Below are 13,221 nucleotides of genomic sequence, written 5' to 3' on the forward strand. Positions count from 1 at the left end.
CGTGTCGTGAACGTTTCCATTACATATACAGCTCCTAAGATTTAAGATAAATTTTTAATATTTTTTTATGTTAGAAAAATTATAAAGAACATTCCCATATTTTAAGTATATAGTGTGGCCTATGTTATGTATTGTAAAAAATAAAATATTTTAAATAAATATTCATTGATTGTCGTTTTGACCAATGAAGTTTACGTTTTAATTTGTTTAGGTAAAATTTTAAATTAAATAAATCTTAATCTAATAGTAAAATAGTTTGATGGTATATTTTTGTTTTTTAAGCAATATACACGAGATTGACTTATTTAATAATATACATATAAATATAAATATAGGTAGATGTTGTGTTGTAATTTTCTCTACACTTAATTAATCTTAGAGTGTGTTTGATTGCACATATTTACCATTAAAAATATGTAATTATTACACATTTTCTATAGAAAACAATCAAACACTCTTAATTTTTCTATGAAAAAATATGTATAGTACAAGTATTTAAAACTTCTTTTTATGGAATTCATTTTTCAAGGAGATAGGGTGGTTTTTGTTTTCTAGGTAATGCAATCAAACACACCTTTAGTTAAATATTTAAAATCTTATACCTTAATGTTATGATTTTGAATTAAAAATAAATTATTATCAAACTATCAATCACACAAACCAACACATAAATTTAACATAGAAATTCACAATTATAACATTTAATTTTTTCTTTTTATCTTTTTCTTAAATTTTATTTATTCATTTTATTTCTTTTATTATTCTTATCTCCATGACCATCCACAGTAATGATTATTTATCTATTTATCATTAATGGGATTATAGAAATCCCATCAATAGTATGGTTTCCCATAAATTCTATAGCTGATTTCTTTGATTCACATAATTTTTTATTTTTTGGTTGATCAACTAGGTAATTCACGATGGCATTGACTATTTTCAATGGGTTTAATTTAAAATATAAATTATTATTTTTATCTATTTTTTTTATTAAGAGTAGAATTCCTATAACTTTATTTTCTTCTTACTTTCCTTTAATGTGAATCCCAACGTCAAAATTTATGTTAAACTTTTATATTGTCGTGGTTTTAGTCGAATCTTAACAATCTCATTTGAGGTTTAATGAGGTGTGGAGTTGGCTAATAGAGTAAGGCATTGTTAGTGTTTTAATTTTTTTTTATTTTGTATTTATTTAAGTCAAGGCAATGTTAGTGTTTTAATTTTTGTAATTTTGTATTTATTTAAGTCAACTGAAATTGATGACAAAAGAGAGAAAAATGAAGATATTTTGGTTATTTTATTTATTTTTTAATAGTCCAATAAGTTGCTGTCATTATTAAAATGTGAGAGGTGTTTTTGCAATTAAAGCAAATCTCATGAATAAGTTATATAATCATCCTGTATAAAAAATAGCGCCACTAATGGTTAGAATTTATATAATAAGATTTTAGCCCCCTTTTAATGAAATAATATGATTTATAAATAAGATTTGGACTTAATATTTGGTCATTGTTGTAATTTATTAAAAACATTATTTTTTTTATAAATAAGATTATTAAGACATTATTTGGACTTGATATTTGGTCATTATTTTTGTTGATAAATAGGTTTATTTTTTTTGAACTTGATATTTGGTCATTGTTAGAGATGACCATTTACAATAATAATTATTTATTTTTTTCATCATTGATGGGTCAAATTCTATCAATAATATGATTCTTTATAAGTCTCATCACTGATTTCTTTAATTCACACAATTTCTCATGTTTCATGATCAATTATGTAATTCAAGATAGCATCGACTATTTTGGATGGGTCTAATTTAAAAGATAAAATATTTTTTTTATCTCTTTTTCTTATTAAGAGTGGAATTTCTATAACTTTATCATCATTTTGATTTTTACATCTCAAATCACACTAGACTTGCCCTTTATTTGTTCTTCTTAATTTTCTTTAATCCGAATTTTAATATCAAGTTTTATGCTAAAATCATAGATTGTTGTGATTTTAATTGAACTCTAACGATCATTTGAGATTAGATGGGTTATGGAGATGGTTAATAAGGCAAGGTATTGTTGGTGTTTTAATTTTTTTTAATTTATATTTATTTAAACCAACATGAAATTGATGATAAAATAGAGAAAAAGAAAGATATTTTGTTTATTTTTTAATAGTCCAATAAGTTATTGTCATTGTTAAAATGTGAGAGGTGTTCTTACAATTAAAGCAAACTTCGTGAATAGGTAATATAACCATCCTGTATCGAAAATATCACCATAAACGGTAACAATTTATATAATAAGATTTTAGCCCTTTTTTAATGAAATAATATGATTTATAAATAAGATTTAGACTTGATACTTGGTAATTGTTGTAATTTATTAAGATATTATTTTTTTGATAAATAAGATTATGTTTATTAGGACTTTGTTGAGGAGTAACTAAGAAAAAAAACAAAAAAGATAATTGGACGAGAGAAATTGGTTGAATTGAGAAAACTAAACCAAGTGACGAAGTGGTCCAATTAGAAGCAAATAATGCACTAAAAAAGAGAGAGAGAAAAGGGACCAAATTCAATCAATGATTTAATTCAGGAATTGCCCGATTGATGAACAGGGCCTAGTCTGATCAACCAGAAGAAGAGGCATAATGACCATGCATACAAGGTCTAAAATGCATCCTTACAGGAGATGGGACTGATTTTAAGAACCAATGCCATTGCCATGGCCATCAATACATTACACCTAGCATGTGTACTGCTAATTCAACTTCTACTTATTTGGACATGATCACAACAGCAATTTCTGGAGGCTGAAGAACTGTTTCTGCTAGTCATGATATCATGTACATAATAAGCTCTTGGATGGAATGGCTACAAATTTGGCTCAAATATTTCATTTAGGACACTTACCAAGTTCTTTGTGTCGGAGAGAGACTTTCAGATATTAGACACGACAACTTCCCTGCAACATTTCCAGCACCAAATTTACATTATAAGCTAAATTTTTTTAGTTACAATAAAGTAGGATAAGAAGGTAAGTAGCTAAACAAAACTTTGTCTCAGAACAACTCGAATTCCAGGTGCTCTCCTGTGGCACCGTACTCCAGAAGCTTCATTCCTTTCTCCTGAGAGGCCACATTTCCAACTCCTACATCAGAGAATTCAGGCAATTCAGGCGGAATGGCACATCGTATCAGCGCCCAATTCAAGCCATCGAAGAAGGGGTGCTTCTTGATCTCAGCAGCCCCTCTTTCTGATCCCAATCGGTTCTCAGGCTCCTTCACTAACAGCCCTCGGATGAGATCCCGAGCCTGGAAACTGACCAGTGGGCTCTCTGGAAACTCTAGGCTCTGCGTCACTACATTAGCCAATGTTTCTTCATTCCCAGCACCTTTGAATGGTGTCCTGCCGTATATAAGCTCATAGAGAAACACACCAAAAGTCCACCAATCCACGGCACTTCCATGGCCCTCTCCTATGATGATCTCAGGTGCCAAGTACTCATGAGTCCCAACAAAGGAGTTAGACCGGGCATCAGTTGGCTCAGCCACAAGCTGTGGCAATGATCTGACCTGGTGCGCAAGGTTAGCTTTTACTTTCCTTGCTTTGGCAGCAGCAGGTAAAAGCCTCGGGCTGAAGCATGCAACTTGACAGGATGGCTCAACACAGAAAGGATCGATGCAGCTAGAACCTGTGCATGGGCCTGAAATCTTTGGGGGCTCGAGATTCAGCGAAGATGATTTTAGAAGAGTTGGGCTCACGGCGCACCTAAGTGACAGATCAAAATCTGTAAGCATGATGTGACCATCTTCTCTGACCAGAATGTTTTCAGGTTTCAAATCACGGTAGATTACTCCAAGCATATGCAAATACTCTAATGCAAGGAGTACTTCAGCAACATAAAACCTGCAAATACAAGGTGTGAAATTGGTTAAATATAAATGATAAGCAAAGTAAAAGTTAGATATTTGAAATTACCAAGAGTAATGCTCAGGTTTATTCGAATTTTGGTTCCATAACTTATTTTAATTATCAAGGGGGTAAAAAAGAAAAACCATGAGCTTGGAGTGAAGGACAAAATTGACTTTAGCAGCAGAAGTATACCATATGCATATAAGATTCCAAGATCTGCTAGATATGTCAAGGTTTTTAAACAACAGCACAGACTCAAAACTGTATAAGTGGCCCAACTAGTATAATTCTTTCCCTAGAACCAGTTAATGCATAACAAGAATCAGTCACCAAAACCATTTACTAGTTTCTCTTCGATAGCATATTCTTAGGAGGTAATTGAGAGGCATGACCTTGGCTTGTCAATTTCTGATATTTCACACAATTCAAGGCTAATCTTTAAGGACCTAAAGGTTTCACAAACAAAACTAAAGATCCCTTTTCTAAGTACTACTAGTTAATCACAAAGCAGAATTAAATAGTACAAACATTTGCATTACTATCTACAACTAAGACAACCATAAAAATGTAGAAAATGAATATAAGAGAATAATTAATAGGCGGTACAACTGTTCTTGAAATTGATGAACACATTTTGGAGCATTATATATCCATCATTTAGACAGTACATTAATGTTTGTACCATATTAGGTCGTGCTACTTTGTTTTTGAAATTGATGAACACATTTTGCATCTCAATTTTCGTAAAACTTATATGACAACAACAGTAATTAAATAGAGAAAAATTCCAAATAGACAAATATAGCAAAACCATTGATTATAAGACTTCAAACCACAGTGCTGCCTGTGGTATGCAGTTGATAAAGAATGGTTTAGTAGCACCGGTAGAGGATGAAAAGGTTGCCACCTGAAGAGCTGTATTAGCTCAGTGGCAAGGTGACAGCAGTGGCATCAGTGATTGAGATTTTGACAAGTGTTGAATTTGGAAGTGATTTAACATAAGCAGCTTCACTGGATCTTTTCTCAAATGACATGAGATTTGATTTGTGTATTCTTTTTGTCTAGTGCTCTTAAAAGGTCGGTCCTCTTGGCTTTAAGCCCCTAAAATTTTTTAGCGAAGGATTTGCTTTTCCATCCATCAATTTGGGAAAGGACAAAGCCCTCCAGTTAGTAATAATGAAGCCTTTACACCAGCTTGAAGTTTAATTTTCTACACATACCTCCAGCTGCTCCCCCTTCCCCCACCACCCCGCCTGGGATAACTAAATAAACTGTGCCATTGCCAACCAGTTTCCAAATTTGCAGAAACTTTAACCATGCCATTAATCTGGGAGTGTGAATTCTAAAAATTTTGATCTTTAAAGTTTCCCTGGACAGTGTGCCAATGGCCTTGTTTACATAAAAGTAGTAGGAACATCAAAATCAAAATTTTGAATCAACAAAAATGTGCAGTCTAAATGATAGATTTGATGACTCATCATCACAAGCTTTAATCTCACTATACATGGATTCTAGCTCCCCAAGCACTTTATCCATGCATATCTTCTATAAGGCCATTATATAGATTAGAGATGACTGAGAATAAATAATTATAGATTGACTGAGACTTTTTCTTCTTTCTGGTTACTCAAATTGACCGAAAACAGGAGCTTCAATCGGAGAAGGATAGAAAGACAGCTAATATAATATGCATCAGAGTTTATGACAGTCAAATAATACCTGTATACATTTTTTGCTTTTGATAAGAACATGAAAACCTATATATACACCGAGGGATACCAGTTAGCAAATACGTATACTTTGGCTATGCATTATTTCACTTATGGTCCTGCAAAAAAGCAAGAGGAAGGTTGCATACAAATACGACCCTCTCCAAGCCTCGCAATGCAGAGAGCCTCATGCACCAGGGACACCCTTTTTTATTCCTTCTATAAAAGGCTCTGCAAGTAAGATAAAATATACTATTTTGAAAACCCTATTAATTGCATGTTCTCTATTGACATAATTGAAGTTTCAACAATTGGGGCATGAATCTTTATTTCCTTGTATCAAGATTTCAGAAACTAGAAGACAATCCAATAATAACCCATTTGTGCATGCAAGATCAAGTCATAATTAGGTTTGCCTTTTCCAATTTGTGTTTCTCCTCTCTCTGGATTTCAAATATGTTTTCCATTTTTCATAAGCCAAAAAACATAGCAAAAAATGCCAGAAATGAACCTTTCAGTTAAATCTTTTCTAACCTTGCTGCTTCTTCAGGAAAATGCCTTCCAGGCTGCTTCTGCCGGAGGACATGCAGATCTCCACCAGGACAATACTCCATAACCAAGCATGATAGGTTATCTGATGCAAACTGTGCATACAGTGTGGGAAGAAAAGGATGATCCAGAATCCTCAGTATTTCTCTTTCAGTTTGGGCCCTTGACATTTTCTTTCTTCTAGCCAAAAACTCATTGTCCATGACCTTTATAGCAAATAGGCAGTTAGTTCCAATTAGTTCAGCGAGATATACTGTCCCAATATCTCCAGAACCAAGCTTCTTTAGCAGATTGAAATGTCTCAAACCTAGGAACCCATGCTGTTTCTTAACATGATGGATAGCTTCCCACCTCAGGTCCTTTGACATGTGAGGTCTGTTGCCACAATTAGACCCACTTAGGTTGCTACTCTCCCCACTGAAGCTAGTACTACTACTATAATCACCCAGGCTACTTTTTGAACTTTGAGAAAAATCCCCCTTCTCTCTAATTTTTTCATTCTTGTAAACTTTTTCAACAACAGCTCTGCTTTTGCTGGAGTTGTTTAATGCAAACCCAGGTTTGATTGCAGAAGATATAGTATTACTTGAGCTGGCCTCAGTACCAACACCTGCACAATTACTAACTGGAGAATCTTTATTAGTCTCAGTCCTTGCATTTGTCAAAGTACAGCGGCATCTCTGGCAAAGCAATTGGCCAGTGCTAAGATCTAAGGCACTAGTAATTTCATTATTAGCATTAGAATTGAAGCTGACAGAAGCTGAATCCTGCTTTATGTTCTTCTTAACAATTGGCTTGTCCCTGGGCATTGGTTTGCCCGAATGTGAAGCCTTTCTTGTCGATTTGTTTCCCTTACTGCCCTTGATTGCATTAGATGAATAAGTAACTGTCTGCAACCTGCCTTTCCGCCTAAATTTTGGAGCTGAGACTTTGTTCCCTAACTTAATTGAGGCAGGAATAGCACCCGGCTCTACTGTACCAACAAAATTATGTTTTGGAAGAGAATAAACCCATGGATGCTTTTCTTCTTGTGATAGCTCTGGTGGTCTTGGACTCCAAACTTCTGCTGATGCAGATATCTCACCATTCATCACTGTAGACCTTGGACCCTTTCCAGTTGTTGTAGCAAACCGAGGCGAAGAATGAGCACTTTGGTTTGACATTTTCATCCTTGCCTCTACTTTGTTATCCCTGCTACTTTGACAAGATACAAAAGGAATTTTCACTTGCTTTTCATTTTGCACCAATTTCATTTTGGGTGTTTGACTTTCTCTTATTACAGGTAAATTTTCTTTTTTTACTGGTCCAGACCCTGCTTCCTTTCCTGTTGTTCCAGAAGCCAATCGAGTAGAAGAACAAGTATTACGGTTGGATGACTTCATCTTGGGAGTTGGTGGATAATGAGGTAATCTTTCAGAGGAAATTGATGGGTCTTCTTCAGGCACATAAGATATTTCAAGCCCTCCCTCATTAACTTCACCAAAGGAACCACTAGATTCACCAGCTTCAACAACAACAGACCTGTACAAGCTTGCAATTTTACTGGCTTCTGATACCCTAGGAGAAGCTGCTGGCTTGGATAATCGTTTCATGGAAGCCATTTCTGATGCTTGGGAAATACACAGCCCCCTTAGTGCTTGCTTCAATGATACAGGTTCTGAGAATCCAAACCCTGGCGAACGAGGCATACCCACACCAATGGGTTTTTTCAAAGCATTTTTCCTTAAGGGAGATGCGTCTGGTAGGTCAGAAAGAGTTGAACCCTTGCATGAAGTTTTGATGCTAAGTGCCTCAAAAAGTTTATTAATATCGTCCTCTATAGATTTGTCGGACCCCAATTTCAGCAAAGGAGACACTCGACCTTTGTCATATGATACAGTTTGATGAATTCCCTTGGAATTTTTAACTGAATTGAGCTCTTCTGATGCTTCAATGATTTCACAAGTGCCGTAAAATGAGCCCATTAGGTGCAGGCTAGCAATTATCCAGAAGGTATAATGAACCAAAATGGAAATGATAATATTTAATGGTTGAATACAGCCTATAGAATCCAAACTAATCCTTTGTTGACAAAGCATCTTGCTGTATCAGGCATGGGATATTGATACAGCTTATGCACTTTCGAGCTTTCTTTGAGGCCAGAAGCCATAACTTGCATGACTTACTAAATCTTTTCAAGACCTTCAATAATTTAGCATGCACCATCAAGATCCTGAAACATCGAAAGGAGGAATCTGAGCAAGCCACCCTTGTTGAACGCACCATCCACCAAAAAATTGAAAGAATATTACAACTAACCAACGAAACATAGTGCACAACACAAAAAGTTTACAACATGATAAGGACGTGAAATTCTTATCCAAGGAGGCTAGCAGGCTGCTATACAGCATATAAAAAATATGGATTACAGTCACATGGAAATGGTTGGATGCCAAAATGAGCTTTCGCCCAAACTTGTCATGGGCATGCAGTAAAAAGGTCAAATATGGAAAAAAAAAAAAAGTGACAGGATAGCTAGATGAATGTAAGATATTTTTTCACAGTTTGACATCTCTAGTATCCCAATATTAAACTGACAGAAGCAAGGAAATTCTGAATCATCATTAAGTTATTCCAATCCTGTGGAATAAGCAGAACAGCAATCATTTTATTCCGTCAATTGCATCCAAGGAACAAATTTTACACCAAAGAATTATTCTTTCCAATCTGTCATTTACCAATAACCACATTGCAGCAGTAAGAGTATCCTAATTGCACTTTTGCTGAAAAATATGTGACCAGTAGTAATTCAAACATGAAGACTGCTATGCTATACAAATTAATCTCGAATCTGTAGTTGATATTTAGTTTCTTCACAACAGGCCAGATTCAGAAGGAAAAAGAACAAAATTGGCAGGAGCAGCAAGAAGAAGCAGAGACAATAGGAATGTTTCACAAATTCTTCTATTTATCATGTAGAGTGATACTGAGATACAGCAAGAAGAAACCCTATTGCCAAATTCTCATTGATTTCAATTTGTTGTTGAACAAGTAATGGTTAGGAAGCTCATATGCGTACACAAATGATATAGACTTGCCAAGACGGAAATTTCAAAAGCTTTTAGGACATGGATGAGTAGAGAACGAATCCAAAACTGAATAGGACAAGCAAAGTCCGGCACAATAAAGCACCATCTTAGGAGCATTTATGCTTCTTAGCAATTAAAAATGTTCAACACATATTTTCTTCTTCTTCTTCTGCTTGATATATCATCAGCAAAATAAAAACCTAATTCCATTGGAACTATACTACTTAATTAGAAATGTGATTGTGCCTCTTCATAAAGAGAGGAAAAATAAATAAAACAGAGAGTTTTCCCCACATTTTCTCCAAAACCAGCTGTTCATCAAATCAGTTTGGACACAAAGTAAAAACAAGCCACGATGCTAAGCTTGGAAGTTTGAACAAGGATATCAAGGGAACAAATAAAACAAAAGGAACATGAGATCAACCACACGTATAGTGTTTTACGAAGGGCCCAACCAAAAAATAATCCTTAGATAATTTCCTGTCGATTTTGTTCTGATTTTCCAATCCAACCAAAATAATAAACAAATTCCGCTTCACTAACTTCATTTTCTTTTCATGCATTTCTCATTCCTGTTCTTTTTCCCTTTTCGAATCCAAGTTGCAGAAAAATCCTCAAATCAGCTAATTCACGAACCGAAATCCGCTAATCACCAGAATTGCATAGAAGAACAGAAAAATACACATATATAAAGCAGAAAGTTGAACCAGATCGGGAACATTGTACGAAGTTCCCTAAAGAAAGAGGTCGACAAACAAAAAAAAAGAGAAGGAATATGGAACAAGTTCAAATTTCAAAACGGAGCACCACACAAAAACTTATGAAGTTCTTCAGTGCAAAGAGAAAAGAGAAAACTTACCGGAAAAAAGCTCGCACTTTCAGATTCAGTGCTGCAAATCAGTTCGCGGCAATGTATAGTTTGAAAACCCTAGAAATGAGGTTTCCGCAGGACAATCGAGAGAGAGAGAGAGAGGGATCTGTGTATTTTCACTGTTTCTATTTCCCTCTGGAATCTATACGGGGTTCTGTGTATGCAATTGCAAACGTCGACTGTATTGGCGGGCGGGGCCCACCGGCCTGAAACGGGTCCCACGGAGTGCGAACCGCGAAGTGTCGGATCGGATTCGGAAATCCTTTCTAATTTCACAACATATTTGGTTCCGAAATTCGATCGCCGTTAATTACCACGATTTAACTCATATTTATTGATGAAACTCATTGGATTGGGTTTGGGTGGCCAACAAAACAATCATCATAAGGGAAGCCAGCCCAGGATTTGTAAGATAAATATTTGATTTAAAAAAAATTGAAAAAAAGTGAGAATTAACTGATAGATAAAACCAAGTCGGGTCCTACATGTTTCGGGGGCCATGCCCATGATCCTTAAAAATGGATCTTCGGGTCTGGACCACTTGACTTTCCGCTAACCAAACGCCGCTTGGCAGCGGTTCCTTCCTTCCCCACCCACCAAATCGTTTACCTGTCACGTTATTACTCCCCACCTTTCTCCTATATTTTAATCCAAGGATTCGAATTTATAGTTTCATCCGGTACTTTCAAAGCATATTGCGATTTTACCCCGAAGGACGAGCCCGAGCGGCCGAGCCGGGCCCCGGGGCAGGTGTCAGATTCATCTGTAGGACGGTAGGACCTGAGGTGCGTGGCAGCACTTGGGAAGAGTTATTAATTTCTGTGTCCGCTTCTGATCAGATTTTGGGTTTCTGTACACTTTGAAACGTCCAAGATGCGATGATATTGATAGCTATGGATTCAATTTCCAGATTTAAAAAGGAGGGAATTGAAATAACCATTTTTATTAATTAAACCCATAAATATATCTCTAATCATTTTCGCTTTGGGACCCACCACGAATCGGAGCATCCAGATAAACAATTAATCGGCAAGTACAGGAAGCCAGGGGCTTCAGAAAGACCTGTCGTTGTATTTATTATTATTAAATTCTTATTTTCATTTTAATTTTATTACCAAAAAATAAAATAAAATAATATAAATATACGTACGTGTATACCCTATATCCTATCCCTAGGATCCCTTTTGCCATACCTTTTCAACCATTATATATAATGATTTGGATTCTGATTATAAAACAATTTGTTAATTTAAGGTCAAGGCCTTTCAGATCCAATGTTCTCCCTTCTATGTTGTACTATTATTACTTTATTATTATTATTAGAATAATAAACAGTTTTCTATTTCGCTTACAAATATTTTTAACTGTTACATTAAAAGGCAAACGACAGACAAACAGTTTCAAAGTGGGAATTGATCCAAACAGTAAAAATAAAGCCATGAAAAGTCAAATCAAATTAAATCACGTGGCCATTAAAAATTTAACAAAAATAAAGTAACGGTGCCAATATGACGTCAAACGCACATACACCGTGACATGATAGAGTTGAGTAATTATTTGGCATGCTTTGATTAGTTCTAGGAGGACAAGGCGGGCACGGGTCTTTCATTTCAACATATTGTCACGTAAACAGAGATCAGCATTTACGGGCGCCTAAGAGTAAGAGACAGACCTCACGTGCTGTATAATAATATTTAAAAAGGTAAAAATATTGAGTCTCAGGTAGATTGATAAACTAACTTACAAAATAAAAGTTAAAATATTAAAATATTTTCATTCATATTACATTAAAAAAAAATATAATGCAATATGGACGATGACATTTTAGTCTTTTAACCCTCATTCTATAAGTCTGTTTGTCAATTTATCTGTTTCTCAAAAAAATTTTAAAATATTTTTAAATTAGGTATCATTTAATTTAATAGTAATTGTTTTAAGTAAAATGAACCTCAGTGAAAATGATGGCAGGTTACAACCATGAGTTGCATGTGCCTACACAGAAGCAGGTTTTGGCCCTACGCGTTTCATTACCAGCTTAGTATTTAGAATTCCTAGTAAAATTAATTTATTAGGGGAGATGAGTACAAATATAGTGATGGAGCCAAATATCCCCAAAACGTGTGATATGCAACCCTCCAATCGTCTGCATATTGTTCATAAACTCTTGCTTTTATACTTTTGTTATTATTAAGAAAGAGTAATATGAAAAGTTATGATTAATGATGATGTCATTAATTATGTGTTATATTTTTATTAGAGAAAATATTAAGTAGATGAAACAATGATATATAATTTTTTTAATCTTCTTTAATAAAGAGACGTAGATAACTAATGACATTATCATCAATTATGACTTTCAATATTATTCATTAAAAAATAAACAATTAAATGTATTAAAATTTTCACTTTACATTATCATCCTTGTTTTATCTAATATTATGTTTGTCTTATAAAGGTATCATTACTGTTCTATTTGCTATTCTTGTAGCATTTAAATTATAAAAGGTTAATCATATTATTATTATTAAAATAAATGGTATTGCTAATTTGTTATGAGGGGGTCAAATTAGCAAGTACCCTTTAAACGAATTTGCTATATTTTTTTTTTGATAATTCAGATTTTGAATTTCACTGGACTAGTGTTGGGGACGGGCGGCCGTTTCTTTTAGTTTACTTGTTAAGTTTTTTAGATGTAATCACAATCTATACATATATAGAATAAAATATTTAATTTACACCTCCACGTAAAATAAATATCACCATAAAAATTTAATTCTTGTTACACTATATAAAACTTCACATATTTTACTTTACCGACAATGCATTTGCTATTCTTATTATTAGGCTCGCCCACTTTATGGCAAATTCTGGCACCCATTACAAACTACTTGTAGAGAAGCGTTTACCGAAAGTTTTACCAAATTAATTTATTTTATTTTTAATTTATTTTATTCAGCTTTTATCTTTCCAGAAGCCCGCCCATTTTCGCTCTCTCCCTCTCTCTCCCTCTTTCACTGTCTCTCCCACACTCTCCCTCTCAAACCCATTGTTGCAAAGAGCATCGGCCGTCGTTACCACCGCGAGCACCTTCCGCCGTTGCGCCCCCCACCG

At 34.6% G+C, this 13,221-nt stretch overlaps 1 protein-coding gene across 1 annotated transcript; it reads right to left on the minus strand.

Annotated features, from left to right (window-relative positions):
• Positions 1–2,564: 2,564 nt before the first annotated feature.
• On the minus strand, positions 2,565–10,255 carry LOC127790437 (serine/threonine-protein kinase KIPK1-like). The gene is made up of 3 exons (XM_052319957.1): positions 10,099–10,255; positions 6,157–8,383; positions 2,565–3,907 (listed from the first exon to the last, which is right to left on the minus strand). Exons 2-3 carry the CDS (start codon positions 8,247–8,249, stop codon positions 3,061–3,063), a joined length of 2,940 nt encoding a protein of 979 aa, XP_052175917.1. The 5' UTR covers positions 8,250–8,383; positions 10,099–10,255; the 3' UTR covers positions 2,565–3,060.
• Between the last annotated feature and the right edge of the window lie 2,966 nt (positions 10,256–13,221).

Source organism: Diospyros lotus, chromosome 14 (assembly GCF_014633365.1).
Source record: "Diospyros lotus cultivar Yz01 chromosome 14, ASM1463336v1, whole genome shotgun sequence".
Taxonomy (NCBI): Eukaryota; Viridiplantae; Streptophyta; class Magnoliopsida; order Ericales; family Ebenaceae; genus Diospyros; species Diospyros lotus.